Here is a 24,119-nt window from a genome sequence, read left to right on the forward strand (position 1 = left end):
GATGGTGGGGGGAGAGATGCTCTCCCGTTACTTGGCCCATTTCTGTTCCTGATCCCTAGATTACCATAGGGAGTTTTTTCTTTTCTTTTCCCTCTTCTCCCCCACTTCTTCCTTTTTTTTTTTTTTTTAAAATACAGTCTTGTATATCCAGGATTGGCCTCAAACTCAGTAGGTAGCTGAAATGGTCTGTGAATGCCAGATCTTCTTGCCTCTGCTTCTGGAGTCCTGGAGTACTGGGGTTACAGTGGTGAGCTACTGCACCAGATTTGTTTGGATCATTTCTAATCGGTTTCTTTCTGGAATCAGATCCTCATTGTCCACTTGTTTAGATTTCTTAGTGACCAGTATTCATTCTTCCAGCTCACAGACAAGGTAACTATCGAATGTGCATGGGTGGAGAGAAGAACAGACGAGAAACAGGAATAAGCAATGTAAGCTGGTCAAGACCTAACTGGAAAGTTAGGATGACCCAGCTAAACTGCTAGTTGTCTGTGTAACTTCTTATGGTCAGCATGAGTTCAAAGAAAGGATGCACATGGTAGTCATGCTCACCACTAGTATTCTGGGTTAAGTCTAACTCAGAGAAGGCATCAAGCATATGACTATATATAATTAAAATTCATAAATTTTCATTAAGTAAAAAACATTTACAAATGAATTCCCAATTTGATTTAGTTACCCAGGGGCACAGTGACAAGAGATATCTGTTTTTTTTTTCTCTCCAAAGGCATAGATTAGATACAAATACTAAGTGTGCTGCTTTCCAAATATTGTCTACATCTGACCCAATAGCCCATTTGGAGAAAAGGTTTCTTTGATGTTATCAAAGCTTGTCAATCAGGTTGTGGATAATGGGGTTTTATAGCTAGTGGTTGCTACCTGTATTAAAACTGTGACATTCCAAGTGCTGCCAATGTAGACTTTAAAAGTTAAAAGTGTGATTAATTATGAAATAATTATGAAAAGCCACTGATTTAGAAGTCAAATTCTGTGATCTTCATGGCCAAAATGACATGGCTGCTTCATTAGTCGTATGTAAATCATGAGGATAATGCCTGTCTTGCCTGTCTCAGGGTCATAGTGGTACATGAGGCACATTGCAGAAGAGAGTCAGTCATCTGCTGCAGACCGAATTGCAGTAGTTCACACCAGTGGACCTGGGACAAAAAAAAAAAAAAAAAAACCACAGTTCCAATCTAGTCTGAATATTAGAGGTCTACCATCTGTGTCTCATACAGCATGTTTGTCACAGTGTGGGAGCAAAGATATAACATTGAGGAGACTCTTTTAAAACTATAATTTGCCTGTGACCTTCAGAACAATAAGTAGCAGAGGTGCCCACTAAACAGAATAAAATACTGTAGATGGTTCATGGATAGGGAGGCAATACTTGAATGTCAGACTTGAATGTTACAGTAAGGCTGCTAACAGATGGAATGTGTGTGTGTGTGTGTGTGTGTGTGTGTGTGTGTGTGTGTGTATGGCATTGTGATATAAATTCATGAACTCTTTGGAGAATTTCACATACTATCCTACCGCTGCAGAGATCCAACACCAATCAGAATTAAATTACTATAATATTTTGGCCCAAATTGCAAGAAAGTCTTAACAAGTTTGGGTCCTATATAAGAACAGTATTCTTCTTTTCCTAAAATGAAAAACTTACATTTGGAAACATTGAAGTATTTGATACTCATGGCTGAAACTTTACTCTCCAGGGAACCTCTGTAACCCACAGGTCTGATAGGTGTTACCACTAAATCACTCTATGCTGAGAAAAAGACAGACAAAGAGGAAAGCAGAAAAAGAATTTTCTCTTTTAAAGAAAACAAAATCAAACCAAACATTTTGCCAGGTGGTTTGCCATTGCCTTCCAGAGGGTTTCTGGTGAAGTAAATGTCCTGAGGACTAAAGGAGCCATCACAGGGTGCGTGCTTAGTAAGGCCTGCAGTTGTTACCCAGCAAAGAGATTATGGAGAGCCAAGAGTCTCAGAGCCAAGAGTCTCAGATGTAGGGATTTTTTTTTTTTTTTAGGTTAAACAATTTCATATGAAGAAATGGGACTAACTCACCTCTGCCACCCTCATAGTCTTAGGGATGCCAGCATCCAGTTTCAGTGGATCCAGCAGAGATGTGACGAATCAGGGCAGGGGCCAGAGCCTATATGGTGCTGTCAGGGCCTGGGTTTCACCTTCCCACTATAGGAGCAAGGACAGAGAACTGTGATTCCTGGGCACTCTTGGCCAGCTCCAAAGGGCTGATTTTCAGTGCTCTCTGGATATGAGTAATATTTATAGTGATTCAGATTTCCTGAAGTAAGAAATTTGTTCCTTTAGGTTAGCCAGTTAGACTTGTATTTGGGATTTACTAGGAGAAGGGGTAGATCTCTGGAAAAACTTCATGATGGTTGCCCTGATTTCAGACCCACTGACTTTCCATGATTGAGAGTGAAATCCTGGAGCTGGGCATGGTGGCTCTTAGGAATTAGAGGCCAGCCTCAGTAACATGGGGAGACTGTCTCAGCAGCAAACACAAAGGGCAACAACAGTATTCCAAAATAGCAGCCAAAGCCTGGGTCTGGAAGGCAGGACCTCCATTAGTATCCAAGTAACATGAAAAACTATAAAAGCACAGAAGACGCTTTGAGCTGTCAAATATATCATATAGACATGATAAAAATGTTCAAACAGAAGCCAGGCAGTGGTGGCACAGGCCTTTAATCCCAGCACTTGGGAGGCAGAGGCAGGTGGATTTCTGAGTTCGAGGCCAGCCTGGTCTACAGAGTGAGTTCTAGGACAGTGGGGCCAAACAGAGAAACCCTGTCTCAGAAAACCAGAAAAAAAAAAAAGAAGTTAAAACAGGAGGCAAAGCTTTACTGATAGTGATGGATTAGGGTAATGTTTCTACAATAAAGGGTATAAATCGGTACATTTTAGTGGGTCAGCATTGTATCTGTAAAAAACAACACTTACTCAAAATGAGAGTTTGAATGCTTGTAATTTTAACAGAACTTTGTTACAATATTTTATTTGTATTAATATGTAAAACATTTTCTTTTAATTTTCTAGCATATTGAGCTTTTGCAGAATTCTTTTGTTTTTATGATACACATCCTTTCAGTGTAGGGACACTACAGTTTTTCACAGATTGAGTTTCTGTCTAAAAAGGACTGAGTCTGTGTCTCTGTATGTAATTCTCATTCTGTGGCCTGATGTTGCCAACTGCATTTTAGGCATTTGTTTCTTCCACAATTATGTGCCCGTTTAGTGTTTGCCAGGTCCTGTGTTAAGTAGTGGTCACACTAGAGAAGAAAACAAACCAATGGAGCATAGGAAGGAAAACTGGGAACTATGATAGTTATAGTAAAATGTTAAAATAATTGCTTTGTGCTAGAAATGTAATTTGTAATAGGTGTTTAGCATGTGCATGATCTAAAGTCCAAATCAAGCTGAAACAAAAAGTCCTGTCTGCTTGGTAGAGTATAGATTAGAACTTAGAAAGATAGGGCTTAGGGACATCACTAGGAGGCTTTGAAGCTGAAAAAATGGTACTGAGACTAATGCAATTAGTAGTGGAATTTGGGAGGCTATAGGAACCCATCTTAGTGATAGTATAAGTGATAGGTAAGGGATAGCTATACCAAAAACAGTTCTTAACTGTAGGGCACTAGAAGAGAAGGGATAAGGGAAGTTATAGCAAAAGAGATAATGGTTTTAGGCTTATTAAACTTTAAGCACTGGGCTGGGAGAGGTAGCTCAATGGTTAGGAGTACTGACTGCTCTTCCAGAGGTCCTGGAGTTCAATTCCCAGCAACCACATGGTGTCTCACAACCATCTGTAATGGGATCTGATGCCCTCTTCTAGTGTGTCTGAAGATAGATATAGTGTACTCATAAACATAAAATAAATAATTTTTTTTTTTTTTAAAGAAAAAAGCCAGGCAGTTGTGGTATATGCCTTTGATCTCAGCACTCAGGAGGCAGAGGCAGGTAGATCTCTGTGAGATCAGGGCCAGCCTGGTCAACAGGACATCCAGGGCTACACTGAGAAACGTTGTTGCAAACAAACAAACAAACACAGAGAAGAGGAAGAGGAGGAGCAGGAGGAGGAGGAAGAGGAGGAGGAGGAGGAAGAGGAGGAGGAGGAGGAGGAGGAGGAGGAGGAGGAGAAGGAAGAAAAAAATAAAAACAACTTTATGTTGGGGATTTAACTCAGTGGTAGAGCACTTGCCCAGCAAGTGCATGGCTCTGGGTTCAATCCTTAGCTTGAGGTGGGGGTTGAGGGAAGGAGAAATACACACATACACACACGCATGCATGCACGCACGTGCGGTTGTGATGAGAAGGGCAGGTGTGGCAGGTGAGGAAGGTACCCGGCATGGACACAGTAGACCAGTGTTCACAAATCTCTTTGAGACACTTTCAAACTTATGCTTATAGATCAGCCTCTGCCTCACTTTTGAGACAGTTTCACCATGTAGTTCAGGCTGGTCTAGAACTCTTAATCCTCCTAAGTCAAAGATAATAGGTTGTTGTAATTTGCTATGATATCCTACTTAGGGGATGCAGTAATTAGGAGAGATAAAGGAAAATAACTTTAGATAAATGCTAAAAAACAGTTGGCCCTTACTTAGAAATAACCTACTTGAAGCTCATTGAGAAATAACTTAAATAAGTTATTTAAACTTAAATAAGTATTTAAAGCTAGACAAAGTAGTGTATTCCTGAAATCCCAGCACTTAGGAGGCAGAGGCAGGAAGATCCTTCAAGTCTGAGGGCAAGCTAGTTTACATAGTGAGACTGTCGCAAAACAAAAATGATGGATGCATTGTGTGGGTTTTGTAAAGTAACTGTTACCAAGTTTGATGGAAGGAGTTTGAGATTTAGAGCCTGGGATTCAGAATTTCAGAATTGTGCTTTGCAGTTTTCTTCTATCAGATCACACCGTTGGTTGGTTCTGTACTAAGAGAGTACTGTCTGCTTCAGACTTGTTGGGATTCAACAAGAACGCCTGTAAATAAACAACCTATTCCTTAGGCTTGCTCTGTTCCAATATGTGCTCCTTTTCTTGTTTCTATGTTATAGGTATTTACTGTACGGTGTAATACTGAATGCATACTCTCAGCTTTAGAGTCCTTCGTAGGAGTGCTTCCTTTGTCAGCACATCTTCTACATGAAACAACTTGATGTCAAACTGGATACGTGGTTTACTTCCATAATCATAACTTTTAAAAAAATTGTAAAAATGTCTTGTCCAGTATATTTGTGTACATTTTAAAAAGTGTGTGTGTGTGTGTGTGTGTGTGTGTGTGTGTGTGTGTGTGTTGTAAACAGTGTACTAATTTAGATACGCCAATTTGGTAACTTACTAAAGTGAGAGTTTTTTATATTTCTGAGACACTAAAGTTAGTAAATGTTATTTTAGTTTCTAGACCTTTGCCACTTGGCATAATTTCAGACTAAACACACTCCATGTAACTGCGCTTAAGATTTGAAAGGCATTTTTAAAGTTTGGCGGTGTGGAGACTATCCTGGGTCACAGGGTGTGAAGTCCCACCCAGGTTTGGATCCCACTTGATTGTTTATATTCTCTCTATAGTTGAATGCTGGGCTTTTGGCATGCTAGGCAAATTTTCCTGAGCTGCCTGAATTATTTGTAGATTCTTGAAAATTTTCTACACATATTTTGAGCACCAAGATGAGTCAAGTTAGTCTGTTTTCTGTAGAGTTGGTTAATGAAGCAATCTCATTAAAGATTTTTTAAATGTGCTTGCAACTGCTAACTTATAGAACTTCTGAGGCATTTGTGTATATGTACTGATGACTACTCTAGAGTTTTTACAAGCATTCTAATTCGGCAGCTTGATCAAAGACTTGGTATAGTAGTGAACATTTGTTACTCGTAGGAACACAGGCCTTGCTGCTGATGGAAGAGCTGATTTCTCTTACTGCTGGTAAAGAAGGCTTCATTGGTTCATGGAATTTTGAGGGTGGTCTTGCTGAGCCAAGCCTTATTGTTAGTTCTCTCACAGAAGAAACTTAAGAAACTGTTCTCCCTGAATACGTAATTCTTTGGTTTACAAGTTTAACTTAATATGTAGACAAAATCCTATAGATGAGATCTTTAACCCAGAGACTAAACTCTGGAGGCTGTGCTTCAAAGGGGGACATTCTGTCTGATAACTCTGAAGCTTGGTGGCTGTTGTCAAGATGAAGTGTACCTATGAAACTGCAACAGATTTTCCAAATTCAAAAATGACCTTTTCAAGTGGGTGTGGTAGCTTATGCCTGTGATCAGCACTTGGAAACATGAATCGGGTAGATTGCTGTAAGTTCCTGGCTAGTCTGGGCTACAGAAAAATGCTGTCTCAAGGGGAAAAATATATCTTTTAGAGCCATATGTAGTGGTACCTGTCTATAATCCTGGCTGTGTACAAGGCTGAGGCAGGATTGCTGTTTGGGGTCAGCCTGGGCAATGAAGTGAGAACTCAGTTTTAAATGCTATATCTCCTTTCACCTGTACATTAATTTTCACATAGCCACCTTCTCTTTTCATTTTGAAAATTCATGATGCTTCACTGTATAAATATTGGTACAATCTACTTAGTTCCCCATGTTGCATATTTAAATCATGAATGATATGGAATGCTGTCAGTTGTTAAGTTGTAGGTTAGTTTTTTCTTTAAAATATTCTGTGACTTCCAATTTTCTAAAATCAATTCATACTTAATTGATTAACTCTAAAAAGACCACAAAAGAAAATTCATTGTAATTGTAACCCCTCTGCCTGTCACCCAGAGAAGGCTCCCCTTTCAACACTGTGGTGACAGTGTATCTTTCCAGTGTTGTTTCTATATCCATGTGTCTGTTTGATGGTGTCCTTTACATAGTCTTAATTGGCTTGGAATTTGCTACATATTCTAAGCTGACCTTCAATTTGCAGAAGTCCTCCTTCTGTCCCAAGTGATGGGACAGCAAGCATGTACCACCACGCCCAACCCTTCCTTTAAAAAGTGATTTTGAGTGGGACATGATGGTGCACACCTTCAACCCCAGAACTTTATAGGCAGAGGCAGGCAGATCTATGTGACTTCAGTGCCAGCCTGATCTACATAGTGAGTTCCAGGACAACCAAGGATATGTAGATAGACCCTATTTCAACCCCTTCTCCCCCTCAAAAACAAACAAACAAACAAACCCCAGAAGAGATTTATGTGTTGGAATATTTTGCGTGTGTGTGTGAGAGTGTGAGTGTGTGAGTGTGTGTGTGTGTGTGTACTGCAGACCTGGTAGTAAGGCTGGAGGATGATTTTGGATTCTCAGGAACTGGACTTACAGCTAGTTTTGAGCTACCATGTGGGCGCTAGGAAATAAATCCAGGTCTTCTGGAAAAACAACAAGTGTTCCTAACCACTGAGCTATCTTTCCAGCCTTTCCTCCTCTTCCTCCTCCTCTTTTTTTGTAAATACTGGGGCTGGAAAGACACTCATGACTCAGTGGTTAAGGGCACTAGCTACTCTTCTGTACAACACAGTTTTAATTCCCAGCACCCATATGGTGGCTCACAGCCATCTGTAACTGCATACTCAGGTGCTTTAACATTATCTTCTAGCCTCCAATAGGCACCAGGTATGCACTTGATGCACAGACGTACGTGACAGCAAAATACTCATACAGATAAATAAAATTTGAAAAACATTATTTGTATCTGCATGATGTGTGTGTGTGGAGTGGGGTATGTACCACGCCGTATATCTGTAAGGCAGAGGACAACTTAACACGATCAGTTCTGTCCTTCCGCCATGCAGGTTCTGGGTTGTTGGGCTTGTGTAAAAAGTGCCTTTATGCGGGCGGTGGTGGCGCACGCCTTTAATCCCAGCACTTGGGAGGCAGAGGCAGGTGGATTTCTGAGTTCGAGGCCAGCCTGGTCTACAGAGTGAGTTCCAGGACAGCCAGGGCTACACAGAGAAAACCTGCCTCGAAAAACCAAAAAAAAAAAAAAAAAAAAAGTGCCTTTATTTGCTTAGACATTTTGCTAGCCTATTATCTTGTTCTTTATATTTTAAATATCTTTTTTAATGCTTTTTGTGTATGTATATATGTATGTATGTGCCACATGTGCATCCACTGCCTACTTTTTTTTATTTAAATAAGATTATTATGACTGTCATTATTACTGTGTATATACTTGAGTGTATGTGTGCATATGTACATAGGTGCCCTTGGAGGCTGAAGAAAGTGACAGATCCCTTGGATCCCTGTGTGTGTATGGTGAATTACAGCCATTTGAACCTCCTAGTGTGGGTGCTGGGATCCAAACCAGAAGAGAAAAATTAGGGAATAAAGCATTTTTTAAAGATAAACCTTAATATGCCAGGGCTTTTATCTATAACATTTCTGGGTGATAGGCAAATATCACTCACTTACTAGATGAGGAAACTGAAATTAGGAAAGAAATGTGCTGATACTCATTCAAGTAGTTTCTGGGAATGTTCCAGAAGCAAACCAATGCAGGCATATCTCTGACTACCCAGCCTTGTCCAGGATGCCATCCTGCTACACCCAAGGATTACAGGAGCACTGGAGTAAACACTCACATGACAAGTCAACCTCTGCCGGGTGGAGAGGTGAGGCCACTGTAGGGCTGTACAGGTGTAGTGAATGTAGAGATGAGATGAAGCTTCAGCTCACTGCGGTGGCTTTTCTGTTGATGTGTTTTGTTACACAATGTAAATCTCTCTCTTTCGGCATATATGAACTTAGATTAAAAATTTTTTAAATTTTTATTTATGTGTGTGTGTGTTTGTGTGTGTACATAAGTTTATATGCACCATGCATGTACAAGTGCCCAAGGAGAGCCATAGGGGCATCAGATTCCCTAGAACTGGCATTACTGGCATTATAAGTCCCTGGCAATGTATGTAGGTACTGGGAACCAAGCCCAGGTCTTCTGCAAGAGCAGTATGTATACGTAATCTCTCCAGACCCGTATTTAGGCAATGTAGAATTTATCCATGTAGTTGCTACAGAGTCAGGATACAGAATTGGTCAATTTTTCCATAAGTCACTTTCACACTTCTTTGTAATCTACTTCCCCCACTGCCCTCCAGCTCTGGTAACCACTGAGCTGGTCCCCATCCTAGAATGTCATATAAATGGAATGTCATATAATTCATATAAATGGAGTTAGATGGTGTGTGTAACCTGTTGAGTCAGCATAATGCATTTCTGATAAGCTGCCCACTTATGGTGCACGCTCTAGTACGGTTTTGCTGCCCCTTTCAGAATGTGTGCATATTATTCCCAGCTCCAGTTCCAGTTCTGCAAACAGAATGGTTTTGCTATGACTAAATTATAGCTCCAAGTACTGAAGAAATCTCAAATAGATTGCCCTGATAAGTGTCCTGAGAACGGAAATTAGAAATAATCACATATCACTTAGTCATTTCCCTGCCTCTTGCATCCAGAAAGCCACATGGAAAATTTGCTACTGACTCTGTTACCTTAGACACCGTGGAAAAAAAAAAAAAAAAAAAAAAAAAAAAAGAGAACAGCTGTTAGCATAGGGAGTGGAAGGAATGAATGTTCTTGGCCAGTTGGCCTGTCACATGCTTTTCTGAGGGGAACAGCAGGTGACTAGCAGGTGTGAAAAAACAGGTGAGCACTCTTCTGGGCTCTCCCCTCAACACACTCTGTCTGTCTGTCTGTCTGTCTGTCTGTCTGTCTGTCTGTCTGTCTGTGTGTCTGTCTATCTCTCTGTGTGTGTGCGCGCATGCACGCGCACGCATGCACACATGAATCTGAGAATACCATAGTAAAGTACCCTATTTTAACAGCTTTGGAAACTTTTGGCTTTGCCTTTGTGTTCTTGTGATCCTGTAGGTAGATGATCTACCACGGAGCACATCCTCAGCCCCACCTCTAGGTTTCTTTTTAAAGCTGTTTAAATATATACATAAAAGATTGTAGAGATGTGAATGAACTAAAATGCTCCAAAGTTGAGGATATTGTTGGGAATTACTGACTCAAACCTATAAAATGCACAAGCAAACAAACAACAATATTCCCCCTCAAAAACAAAACAAAACAAAACCATAAAAGAAACCTTCTTTGGTAAGTATCACTTAAACACAGACCCTTTTCCTTCCTTGCCTTTTCTCCTTTGTTCTAATGAGAGAGAAGCAGGGATGGGGGTGTGCAGAGTGACTCCTACAGTAGAATCAAGCTAACCAGGGAGAAGGGTGCTCTCTGCAAGGCAGTGGCCAGAAGGCAGGCGCCTGTGGAGCTGAGGGGGTTTGTTCTTTCCCCTTGCCTGCTCCTCCCTCATGCTGACCCCTCACGCCTGCCTTTTCCAACTCTACCCTGAACTAAGTCTTTGTTCTGACGTACAGCTTTCACCAACTTCTCCCATGGTCAAGAATACACATTGAGGGTTGGCAAGATGGCCCAGTGGGTAAAGGTGCCTGCTGCCAAGGCTGAGGATTGGAGTTTGAGCCTCAGAACCCATCTAGTAGGAGAGAATCAACTCTGCAGGCTTTCCTCTGACCTCCACACACAGTCAGAAATAGCATGGATCAGTAGGAGGCTGCTTCATATGACTCTGGAAAGAACCTGTAACCTGGTAGGAAAGAAAGTAAGAAACTGTATTTGTCAAGACTGAATTGTACACAAAAGAACATTTCTTAAGGTGGGAAGGAATAGAAGTTTCTAAAAACAACTTAGATAACACAACACAGTAATTAGCCTCCATATAACAGCAACAACACCACTTTATTTCTGACCTTCAGAAGAGGAGGAAATGAGAAGGTGTGTGCAAGGGCACTTCACAAACTGTGGACCTACTAGAAAAATGCTGAAATGCTAATGCTTACGCATGGTCAAATTTACAGAATTTACATACGGTGAAGCAACCTCCTGTCTGTTTAATATTGTAGTTTTTACAGTTTCCTTCCATTGTTTCAGTACAGTACTTAGGCATCAAGATGGCCACCCAGCCTGTATGGTAAAGTTAAGCTGTCCCAGGGTCACATAGAGCATCACCACTTCCATATGCAGACTAATCAACAAGACAGAATTAGGTTTGTGTGTGTGTACAGAGCTGCTCAGGCTCATCAGGTTATGCACTAAAGAGGGGTCAAAGGACTTTTCCAGGAAACCCATTCCCTAGTGGTCAGAGTCCTTCCTTAGAGGACAGCTGGGTGTGCTGTGAAGAGACATACTGAGTTAATGTCCCTGCTAAATGTCCTCCCTGGAATGCTGATTACCTGCCCCATTACACACTGGCTGCTGACAGCTGACTGCCAGGGAGAGTAAGTGTCTGAGTTTCTGGTGGTGTTTAACTAAGAGATACTATCAGTGATAATAATTTTTAAATAATTTGCTTTAGCTTTGTCCCGTCTGTCTCCTACCCTTGCGCCCCTACCTGCAGTTTTAAAAGCTAAATCCTGACTAGTCATTTCATAAACCTGTAAATGCACCACACACCATACATATTTATATACCTCATTTTCAATCTGTTGACTTTCTGTTTTGTATTCTTTTTATTTTCCTGGGCTCCTTAAAAAACACTATTGCATCAATACTTGTTTAATTAATTTCTTTTTCTTTGAGCTTTTTGAAACTGGCTTATGTTAATATGTAATTAATTGTAAGATTTTTGTTTGTTTGTTTGTTTTGAACAAGATTCTTGTAGCCCAGGCTGGCCTGGCATTCCTTGTTCTCATTTTCATAGGTGTCAGATTGCAGGCATGAACCAATTAATACACATAGCTCAAACACATCAATACATATAGCTTTTATATATCCTCAGTAAGTAATGTGGTGTGAGATGCACAATGCTATATTAATTAACTAATTGCTATGCTCCTCATATATGAAAATGGCAATAGTTTTAATTACGACTATTTAAAACTAGATTAGTTATAATTAAAAGTCAATACTTAAGTCACACTAGCTACATGTAAAGTGTTCACTGTCCTCCAGTGGCCATTTGGTAAAAAAAAAAAAAAAATTCAGAAATTCATTTGGCTAGCACTGCTCTGAACTGTTCTTTCTTTTGGTTCTCATTAAACTAAAGATGGCTTATCTTAATGCATTTTATTAGTGATCAATAACTTAGAGATTTTACGATTGTTTTGAGATAGTCTTGCTGTACAGCCCAGGCCGGCCTTGGATCTTTGCTCTTCTTTCCTCAGCCTCTGCCTGTGCAGCTAAGTCTCATTCCCTAGGGTACCGTTCCCTTCTTCTTGCTGTAATTATTAAGATAGTGCCGCCCTGTACCATCCCGAGAGCCATCCTGAGCACCATTGTGAGCTGACTGTTCAAGAAGTGCTGACAGAAGTGACCTCTTCTCCCAGACTGTTGAGCCCCCAGGCTGTTTCTGCTTCTGGATAAGCTAGTGTTTCATCTTTGGTTTATTATTTTAGGTGATACAGTTATTACAGCTATAATTATGCAGTAGATCTCAAAAACTGCAAGAGAGAAAACCTCTAGAACAGCAGCTCTCAGTATGTTGGGACTCCTCTGGGGGTCAAATGAGCATTTCACAGAGTCACATATCAGGTGCCCTGCATATTACCTATTTACATTACAGTTTATAACGGTAGCAAAAATACAGTTATGAAATAGCAATGAGATCATTTTGAGGTTGAAAGTCACAACAACATGAAGAACTGAATTAGGGTCTCAGGATTAGGAAGGTTGAGAACCAGTGCCTGAGAGGGAGGCATTCAGGGTAAATCTTCTTTGAGGTGTCACTCAAGCCCAGCAGCCAGTCCTTGCTACTTCCTGCATTGTTCTTCATTTTAAACAGAATATGAAGATAGGCTTGTTTTAAACAATTTCTTACTGCAGGTGAGGCTTTTTCAGGAGAGTTATATGTATAATTTCAGGAAAGGGAGAAAGGTAAGTTATAAGCATAATTTTAGGAAACAGTATTGTGATGAAGCATTTAGAAAATTTGAATGTGGTCTTACTCTTTTGTTGGAAAATAGCTAAACTTGAAGGTGTGTACAGAAGGTGTGTACAGCAGGAAATGCCTTCTACCCGACTGTGTTCTGCCTCTGAAGATACCAACTTAAAAGTTGATTATAATATAGCAGAGGACTGCCTTGTCTGGCCTCAGTGGGAGGGGGTGCGCCTAATCCTGTAGACTTAATGCCCCAGGGGTAGGGTTGCTGGGGGGCGGTGAGGTGGATTAGAGGTTTGGTGGGTGGTTGGGTGAGCACCCTCTCAGAGGCAAAGAAGAGGGGGAAGGAGTGAAGAACTCTGGGAGGAAAGACCAGGAGTGGGGCAACATTTGGAATGTAAACAAATAATTTAATTTTAAAAAAGGAAAAAAGTTGATTATATTTTTTTCAGACTTTCCCATATATATTTAAATACAAACATGTTTATTTTATACTAGTGAAATTATATGACATAGAATGATTTTTAGATAACTTTGCTGAATATAGTGAATACATTTCTTTATATCTGAGCCATACTCTTACTATGGATTAAGTTTATTTTTTAAAGATTTACTTATTTATTATATGTAAGTACACACCCCAGAAGGGACATCAGATCTCATTACGGATGGTTGTGAGTCATCATGTGGTTGCTGGAATTTGAACTCATGACCTTCGGAAGAGCAGTTGGTGCTCTTAACTGCTGAGCCAACTCTCCAGCCCCCATGGGTTAAGTTTTTTACTTTTAACTTTTACAGATTCTGTGGTAGGAAGTCTGAAATATAATTGTGTTCTTCTGTGCAGATGAAACATGCTTACAGTGTATGAGCATTAGTGTGGTTATTGGCCTATAATGGTTGCTCAATAAAAGTTGGTTTCTCTTGGAGTACATGAGCAGGACCATGTAAAGTGATCCATTTGTTTGATTTGTTTGGTGAGACTCAGTAAGTATCCACAGACAACTGTGCTATAAATCTTTCTGTGTGAAACAAATCTTTCTTTTAAACATGTTTGTACTTCAGAGTCTAGCGAGATGGCTCAGTGGTTAACAGTACTTGGTGCTTTTATAGAGTGCTGGCTTTAATTCCCAGCAACCACATGGTGGATCACAACCATCTGTAACTCCAGTTCCAGGAGATCTGATGCCCTCTTCTGACCTCTGCAAGCATGCATGTGGTGCACATTACATACCTCCAAGCAAAACACTTATATACATTATAACTAAATTAATTTTAAATAAGTTTTTTGCTTCAAGAAGTGGCCACAATAAGACTTACACTTTTTATTAGAATATAGAATTTTATGTGCTCTAAAACTATACTATGTGATACTTTTAGAGTCTTAGAACAAAGGTATAGGAATGTAGTTATCTTGCTAACTTTGAAGCTGTGTGGAGCGAATGCTGATTGGAAATTTCATGGAGGAGTGCAATACATAAGTATGATCCATAAGTCACATAAATATCATAATATGCATCATATATTATGTGTCATAATACAATGTCTTATAGTTCTGAAGAACACAGGAGCTCAATCTGGAGTGTTTCCTTGTTAGGTCTTATTCATCAGTATCTCATTTGTAGGTCAGATCTTGTTTTCCTGCAAGAGAGTGTAAAGTTCTGTTTTGGTGTGAGTTAGGAAGAGGCAGTTGGGTCCTGGACTGTTTTTCCTGAGGAAAGGGTGAGGGGCCCTTGGAAAAGCAGTGGTTCTGTAGTAGCCACAGCTGAAACTTCGTTTACACAGCAGGACAGAAGTTGACTTCAGGATTCTGGAGACTTGTAAATGATGTTTGCCTTAGTAATTAACACGGGTCTCTTCAGTCTGTTCATCTTTATTAGCCTTTTGTGTTGTCAGTGGAAAAACAAGCTTGAGAAAGAATGGCGATTGGAGTTGAAAGTATTCTCCTTGCACAGCCCTCCTTTCCTGTGCGTGTGCATGTGCGTGTGCATGCATGCACATATGTGTGTGCCTTGTTGCTGGAAATTAAACCAGGACTTCATGTAAGCTCAGCAAGTGCTCTGACACTGAGTCCCACACCTCCAGCCTATTTATGAGCTTCAGATTGCTTGCTGATTTTTGTTGTTTGTTTGTTTTCATTTGTTTGAACTTGCACCTTTATGTAAACCTTTTCAGGATATACTTTTGTTGTTACACAAAATTATTATGGGCTCCAGAGTTTGTTGCCTGCTTGTTCATTCCAACAACATTCCTTGAAGTGCTTACTGTGAGTAAAACTATAGAGAGATTATTATATGGCAGTATACTTGGGGTTGGTAGAGAGATTCTTATTAGATGGCAGTATACTCAGGGTTGATAGGAGAGTAGACTATACAATACCAGAGGTATGTGTAGTGAGTCTGTGTCTATGTGCATAGACACATCCACAGGTCTCCCTTTTTCCTGTTCCCTTGCTTCCTCCTTTATTTATGGCCCTCAGTCTCTTTCCTGTACACGAATATTTCTTGCCTCTCACCTTTCCCTCTATTCTGTCTCCATGTTGCTTTTTCCTTTAGGTAGCTCTTCTAAGAGTTCTCAGTCTCCATTAAAGTGCAAATTGGAGAGTGCTCTTACCCACAAAATAAAGTCCAGATTTGCAAGATGTAGTAATAGAAACTCCATCAGTAATCCTCTTTCTCTCATTCTCAGATACAGTTTCCCACACATTTCTGACTGCCCTCAGCTTCTGTCTCTAGAATCGGGAAACTTGCACTTGTTTGGGGGATTTGATCTCCGTCATTGTACCACGCCTGCCCTCTGCATCATGAGGCTGGCCTTGCCTGTTGGCATCTACATGGATTTAGACAATGGAGAACACAGCAGAGGAATGTGCTGGGTGTGTCCTGTCAGATTGCTTGGTAGCTGCCTAAGGAGGCTTCACCTGCACCAGTCACACTCCGGGTTCCCTGAGGCTTCGCATACATAATACCTATGTCTTATGCTGAGGCTCTTGAACAAATGGAAGAAGAATCAAGGTCACTATAGTCAGCTTGATAACTTCTAGATGTTTTTATTGTGTTCTTTTCAGTGGGTAAGTTTTGCACGTTTTTGTTTGCTTTTTGAGACAGAGTACCATTTAGCACAGAATGACTTTAAATTCACTATGTAGCCCAGAATGACATCCAGTTCCTATTGATCTCATAGCTCCATCCAAATCCCAGGGTTGCAAGCCTGCTACTATATGCTTTTTTTTTAAAGAAAAAAATTACTTTTTAATTTTATGTGTATTTGTGTTTTGCCTGTATGTATGTTTGTGCATGTGTGTGCAATGTCCATGGATGCCAGAAGAGGGCATCATATTTTCTGGAACTGAAATTATAAATGTTTATAAACTATCACATGTTTGCTGGAAACTGAACCCTGCTCCTTTACAAGAGCAACAAGTGCTCTTAAAAGCTGAGCCATCTCTCCAGCCTCAAACACCTATTCTTCTTTACCTTTGTTTCTACATGGTAGAACACTGGTTGACTAGTTTTCTCTGCAAAATGTGATATTTTATAACAACATATAGTTAAGGATCTACACACCGGATATAAAGCAGAAGGTCATTCAGCTAGCGGCAAACATAGGAAGCACACACATACTTCATGATTGTAGGTAGCCATTTATCTTCTTCAGCATGGCTTGGAGGAAATCACAAGCACAGGGCTGAAGAGCCCGGCACTGGCAGGAGCCCCGAGGAGGGAGCACAGACATAGGCCTTTTGGGGACCAGGAACATACATAGTGCACATGTCTGTGCAGGCAAAATATCCAGACACATAAAATAGATAATTTTTAAAAATTAAATAATACACACACACACATATATATACTTTAGATATTAAGGAAAGAATGTTGTTATTTTTAGAGAAAACCCTTCCTGTAATGCTAATTTGAATATGTAGCTCTCCACCAACCCCTTAGAATATTATCATTAAAAATAATCTCTGCAGCAAATAAAAAATTTTTAAAAATTATATTTTGAGACAGTCTCATTGTGTCATCTTGGCTGGCCTGGAACTTACTACATAGACCAGGCTAGGCTAGCCTTGACTTTACAGAGATCCTCCTACTCTGTGTCCAGTGTCTGTGATTAAAGGTGTGTTCCCCTATACCTAGTAAGAATATTTATTTTTGAGATAGGATCATGTAGCCCATGGTTGCCTCGAACTTAGGATTCTTCTGCCTCAGTTCCCAAAATTCTGGGGATTGGCGTATATACCACCACATACAAATAGTTTTTTTTTATTTAGAGGGATGAATCTTGGTCCTTTTCCCATTTTTTTCTCCTTCTCCCTTTAACATTTATTAACAGTAGGAGAAGTCATTGTAATATGACTTGAAGAAGAGGATGTTTAGATAATGACAGCTCACACAACAGACATGAAGGTAGGAGGGAGACATTTTGAAAGGAGTGTTTCTGAGGGAGAACTGAGAAAGACTAAAGTCCATCATGTAGATTCATGAAACTGTAAAGAATAAAACAAACTTTGAAAAAGGAGGCTTGTTAAGTGGATGACCTTCCCACAGAGCTCATGGTCTTTGCTGACTTTTCTTTCTCTTCAGCGTGGGGGTTGGCATCCTGCATTCACCTGGAGAGCCAGCTGAGAGGCACTTGAGGCTTTGGCTTTTGTATTCTAGTGTTGTCCTTTTCTAGAGTTCATTCATTTTTCTAGAGAATGCTTAGTGCGTGCTGCTAAACAAGATAGACAAGTTCCCTGCCCTCTGGAGTATAATAAGCTATTCTTCCCCCATTTATCGTCTCTTTTCATGGCTTTATAAAGACTATTAGTTCTTGACTGTTTGTTCTGTTATTCTTTATGCTTTCTTTGAGACCTGTTTTATCCTGTTATAATTTCAAATTACACATCTGTATCCTGAATTTTATTTATTTAGCACTCTAATAAGGTTTTATACAGCTCCACCTATGTACCTGATACAAAGTGAACAGTAATAGTAAGCATCTGCTTTTAGAGTTGCTGAAAGGGGTGTACAAAAGCAGGGTAGCTGGTCACAGTGCTGCCCTGGGCAGACAGGGAGGGGAATGCCTGTCTTGAGGAGGAAGGGGAGGGGCAGCTTTCCCCAATAGAAGGCTGAGGATTCAGGGCGGCTCACAGGATTTAAACATAGTAGTTTCATGTGGTTGGGCCTTCAGGGTTATGGTAGGAGCGGAAGACAAGGCTAATACCCATTAGGAAGTGACAAATGAATTCAAAGGCGGTCGTTTGAATACCTAGCTAACGGGCTCACCATGTGTGAGCTCTTTCTAACTTCATGGTTCTGTCATAGGGCCATCTCTGGGCTTCAGACTCTGCATTGTTCCTGTCAGGTCTGCCTCTGCAAGTGTGAGCACCCTTCAAGGTGTCATTTGCTCAGAGTTTTAAATGTTAATTTCTAAAATACTTACTTTACTATATTACTGACTTTGACCCAAAGAAGACAGATTTTTATGTCCTACAAGATAAAATTTTTTTAGGCCAGTATAACCCAGAATCCTTTAATAACCACACTTGAAGCCCTCATGCTATCATTAAAACCCCAAACTTACAGAATGCAGAGATAATTAGCAGCAAAGATGTTCCTCTGACTGTGTGGCCTCGTTATGAACAGATGTATTGATTTTAACTGGACAAGCATTTTTTTGTTGTTGTTTTGTTTTTCAAGACAGGGTTTCTCTGTATTATCCCTGGCTGTCCTGGAACTCACTCTGTAGACCAGACTGGCCTCGAACTCAGAAATCCACCTGCTTCTGCCTCCTAAGTGCTGGATTAAAGGCATGTACCACCAGTGCCTGGCTTAAGCATTTTTTTTTATAGACAGATCCACTGCCCCCCGCCTGTCTTCCTTGCCACGGTTCTTTTACTACCCCCAGCTCACCTATACAGGAGGAGCCAGTGTTAGAATCCTGGCTGCCCCCACTTAAAGTTTCGGCACTGTTCTTCATTTCTTTAAACATGAGTAGTAACTGCTGTGAACAGTGGGGCCTCCAGGCCTATGTGTTGCAGAGATAAGGATTGAGTTCTCTGTGTCCTCCAGTGCTTGGCATGTGTAGGCATGCAACGTGGAGAAGGTCTTGTGATGGATGGACCCCTTGCTCAGTCCCTCTGCTTTGTTGCTGCAGCCCTGGTGCTGCCCTTGCTCCTCCTGTGCCTCCTGTGCCTCCTGTGCCTGTGCTTCACCTGTTTGTTGCTTCCTCCTTACTGCTCTTTCCTGATTGCCTCAGTTTGTGTTAATCTCTGAATTTCTATTGGTCCTTTTATACTATCTTAATAGCATGTTTCTGTTTTCATGGTGTACCTCTGCTTTCATTTCCCTTTGGATGTGTGTGTACAAATAATAGTTAATAGAATTACTATATCACAGTCAACACACAGAAGGTTTGTTTCTCTTTCCTGAAAAAAAAATCTGTGTTGGTATTTCTTTGTAAACAATCTCTCAAGTGTACATTCTGTTTTTACACAATGTAGCCTAGATCTTGAACGAGTTTTGCACACATTAGTCTTCTGTACCTGCCTTAGCCTTGTATTGAGTATATGATGAGCGAGCAGATGCTTCAGTGTTTGAATTGTGTGAAGCAAAGCCTGAGTCATTGTAAAGTTGAGCATATTTAGAAGCTGCCAGCCAGGTGGCAGGGTGTGTGCCTGCAGACCTAACTGCTTGGGAGGCTCAGGCATATTAAAGTTTAACGCTGTGCTGCATTAGAAGAGTTTTGGAGCCCTGCGAAGACTAGTAAAGACAATTTTCTTTTTGTCTTGAGTAAGGGCCTGCTCCTTTCTGCTCTTCTTATCAAATATACTTAAAGGTTTTTTCTGAACTTCATTCTAATGTGAAATCGATTTTTACTTCTTTGTCCTTCAGATATTATGGTGCTATCTAATAATTTATGCTAACATAAATTATTAAATTTGTTAGTTTGTCTTTTCCCTTATACATATTTAAAGTTTTAAGCTGTTAAATGGGAATTACTTATAGGATGTAAACTAGAAATCTTGCCTGTATTCTCAGATTTATTTTTCCATGGACCAATTTTATTCTTTTCCCTGGTGGCTTCTTTTCTGATTGTACCTGAGATCAGAGGTCAATGCAAGCGAGAGAGCCAGTTTTTGAATGCACAGGCTCCACATAATCTCATTAGTCCTTCTGCTAGGTATCTGAGAATATTAATCCTTCTCCAGAAAGACCCGAGTTTAGTTAAGATTTAAATCCCATGCCCTCTCCTTCCTGAAGAAGTGAATTGAATATAATCATATGTGTTTTTTTTCCCTTCCCCAACAGCTTCCATGCCTATGGCTATTCTAAATTTGGGCCAAATATATCCATTTCAGAGAGGCTTTTTCTGTTCTGACAACAGCGTGAAGTACCCGTACCATGACAGTACCATCTCATCCAGTAAACTCATCGTAGTGGGGTTTGGCTTACCCATTTTCTCTGTAAGTAAATTAATAAGCAGGTAGTGATGGGTTTGTGCTGGAGGTTGGATGAAGTGATAGTGTTGGGGTGGGGGTAAATTCAAGCTCTGCCTTACCTAGTGTTACTGTAGAAAATAGTTGCTAAAGCAAAGACTCCTACTCTATTCCTGGAGAATTGTGATTTTCCAGTTGAGCAACGGTATATGCTACTTAACACAGCTTGAAGCCATTGGAGCAGCTCTTCTCAGTTTACAGTGAAGCAGTGGGCTCCACTTCTGCTCAGCTCTGTGCACTCTCTCACAGCTGAGCCCTAGCCACCGTCTGCCTGCCGGTCTGAGACTGCTATCTGCTTGCTCCTATTTACCGAGTCCTGGGTTTTCAGGCATGTGTTCTTTATGTGACTTGGAAGTAGAAGAGAAGGAGCAGGGCAAAGACTGACCACCTTTCCTGTTTTAGCATGCAGCTGGCCCACTCTGTGTCTTCTGTGTCCTCCTTGGTCTTGTCCTGTGAGCTCTGTAGCTAGTTGTTCATTTTAGCCTCAGTCAGCTCAGCAGCCTTGTTCTGTAGCAGGTGGCTGGCTTTCTTTCCTGTTTTTGAATAAGCAACTTTTTGCTTTAGCAGCTCATGAGACTGTGTGATTTGGCCTTGTCATTGTAAGTTTTCTTTTTTCCTGAGTAGCCTTTGGAATAGTATTCCAGCAGCTAATGGACCTTGACTTTTATTATATATATTTATTATGTTATATATAAATATTATATTTATTATACATAGTTCTGGATACCTAAAATTTAAATTTGATTTAACAATTTTAAAATAAAAGGGGTGAAAAAAATTGGGGTTAAGAATTTAGTTTTAGGAGATACTTTCCCCTAAGAAGCAAGAGCCACCACAGCTAGTGTTATATAGTTGAAGCCCTAGGATTGTGAACAGTGATTGTGAAGGGAAGTTTGCAGGTCTGTCAGTGATAAACAGTCCACTGCATTTGGATAGAGGGCAAGGTGTTTGTTGTGGGTATTGGTTTATGTAACTGTTGCCAGATCAAGTTGTAAAAGTTGAATCTCTTCAATATTGTTTGAAGCTTAGGAAGTAAACTGCAGCTGTAGCAGTTGCAGTTTATCTTTTATCTTTTTCTTAAAACTTAATTGCAAAAATATAATTTATGAATTGAACAAAACTTATGAAGCAGCAAACTTTGGTCTTCTAGCTGATGAAAACTAGTCACATTTCAGTGCTATTTAGTTCAACTGTTTTTAATTCATTATGAGAATACTGCAGATTCAGCTCTGTGCTCTTAGTTAACAAATATTCTTTAAATAAATGATTACAGTAAGTACCAAAATATTAGTCAGTTGAAATGAAGAACAATAATGCTAAGGTATGTATTTTCTTTAAAGTAGTGAGAAAAACTTGGGTTAAACCTTTGAGTTTTTGGTATGAATTCTTGTAAGTATATTGTTAGAACTCACTTGGAAAAACATTTTAATACAAACTTGGCAAGCTAGAAGAAGCAATGTGTAGCTGGCTCCTGGGCCTTAGTGTGCTGGTGGCTTATGAACTAATGCAAAAGGAGTTCTTCACAATTTCTAGGGCAGATTTGTTTTAATAATTTGTGCATAATATCTCATATAGAAGACATTGTTTTCATTTACATGTATCATTCATGTTTGACATAAGTACACACACACATACATACGCATATCTTGTATAAAATTTGATGAATAATGGGAATTTAAATGATAAAAAGCTTATACTTTAAAAGTGACTTATTTTTTTCCTTTTACATTTTAAAAAAGGAACCCAAGCATAGTGGCACCAGGGTGTTTGGACACTAGTTTCCATGTGCTCTGCTTTAGCTTTCTGGTGCAGAGATAAAACAATGACCAGAAGCACCTTAGAGGAGGGTTTAGTTGGCTCCCATTTCCAGGTCACAGTGCATCACTGAGGGGAGTCAGGGTAGAACTGTAGCAAGTATTAACCCAGGAAGCACAGAGGAACACTGTGTACTGGCTGGCTCACACACTTGTACTTAGCTTTCTTACACAGCTCAGGATGCTGGGCAGCCTGCAGGAAGTGATATTGCCTACAGAGGGCTAGGCCCTCCTACACCAATCCCCTACAGACATGCCTACAGGCCAGTCCCTCAATTGAGACTCCCTTCTCAGATGTCTCTTGGCTGTGTCAAGTTGACAGTTAAAGCTATCTAGGACAATGGAAGATTCTAGTCTTTCTAATTTCACTGTAGAAAAATGTGAAGTGAAGGCAATCATTAATATTCATTAAGTTGTTTTAATGTTACTTTGAAAACTATAGCTGAGGAAGCTATGAACTTTACCTTTTTATTTTTTAATTTAGGTCCTAGAAAATTGGTTGAATTTATGGTATTTGCTTTAAAAATTGTTATTTTTAAAGACAGGTTCTTATATCTGCAGCTGACTGCTGAGGTAAAAGTTTTTGGTCATTAAAAATAACTCTGTACTTGGATACAGCAAGGAAGGTTTAGGTAGAGCCATGAGCAGACGATCGGCAAACTGGGCTGCATTAAAATGAAAAAGTTCTGCTCTGTGAAAGACACTCTTAAGACCGCGGTAGCACAGGCAGGTGTTTTGCAATGCCTTCTCCCAACCCATTGAAGGACCACAATTAAAGCGATGCGTAGAACTTTAAAACTGCCCAAGCTGTTGTGTAGCCATTAGCCTGTAATCCTGAGCTATGGAGGCTAAAGCAGGACGACCTCCAGCTCAAGGCCAGCCTGAGCTGTATAGCTGCAGGTTGGGAGTGGGGCTAAAAAGGGAAGGGGAGAGAGAGCAACCCAATTAATAGTGGACTGGAGGGCTGAAGAGAAAACCCCAACTAGAGAAGATAGGCATATGGTAAATGAGCTGTGAAAGGATGCTCAGTGCCAACTCAAGCTGGGGTCTGCTGTGCACCCCAGAGTAGTGGAAAGTCAAGACTGAGAATGCCAGCGACAGCCAACAATGGGCTGGTTACTTTGGAAGGCACTTCTGCAGTTTCTTCTGAAGTTAATGTTGTCTGACTGTAGGATACAGCAGTTGTGCCCTTAAGTATTGACCCAAATGAATTGGAAACTTCAGTTCACATAGAAACAAAACAAAATAAGCCGTGCACTCATGTCTGTGGCACTTTTATTCATAATTATCCAAACTTAAAACAAGCAAGATACCTTTTAGTAGTTGAATGGAAAAATGAACTGTGCTATTGACAAATTCCATGTATGAAATATTCATATCTGCTGATGCTTAGAAACAAGTGTATACAGCTCAGTGCTAGCTGTGGGCATGGGCAAGGCCCTGGACTGTGTCCTACACAATCCAAGGAAATACATCATCAAGCCATGAAGACCCATGCATGAAAGAACCCTCAATGAATATTGCCAAGTACAGGAAACCAGTCTGAAAAGGCTGTGTTTATGGTATCAACTATGATATGATACGATATGATATGGAAATGCAAGCCTATAGAGCTATTACAGAGATAGGCAGGATGATGGAGGATGTCAGGAACACCTCAAGCTTCAGAGCAGTGAAACAAATGCTTCTGTCTGATACTATGATGGGGGTGCATGGCCCATGTGTGCATCAATGCACACAGACCTATAGAGTAAAGAACAAGTTATTACCAGTGTACTCACACTGTTTCTTCAGTTGTAGCAAATGTGCTGGACCTTGATAAGAGAACCAGACTGGTGATAGTAAGAGAGGGCGTGTGTGGGAATAATTAAGTTCTGCTCAGGTTTTTTTTTTTCCTTTTTTGTTTTTTTGTTTTTTTG

At 40.3% G+C, this 24,119-nt stretch overlaps 1 protein-coding gene across 2 annotated transcripts in view; it reads left to right on the forward strand.

The window, feature by feature from the left end:
- The window catches only part of Plpp1 (phospholipid phosphatase 1), a 61,002-nt gene that overhangs the window by 11,844 nt on the left and 25,039 nt on the right, over positions 1 to 24,119 (forward strand). The window contains exon 2 of one of the 2 annotated variants that reach the window (XM_031360299.1): positions 20,199 to 20,353. The exons of the other annotated variant lie outside the window; for it this stretch is intronic. Coding sequence (XP_031216159.1) covers positions 20,199 to 20,353 — 155 coding nt within the window. The remainder of the gene's footprint in view (positions 1 to 20,198; positions 20,354 to 24,119) is intronic. 2 annotated transcript variants of the gene reach the window in all.

The sequence above is a fragment of the Mastomys coucha genome, unplaced genomic scaffold (genome assembly GCF_008632895.1).
Source record: "Mastomys coucha isolate ucsf_1 unplaced genomic scaffold, UCSF_Mcou_1 pScaffold8, whole genome shotgun sequence".
Lineage (NCBI taxonomy): Eukaryota > Metazoa > Chordata > Mammalia > Rodentia > Muridae > Mastomys > Mastomys coucha.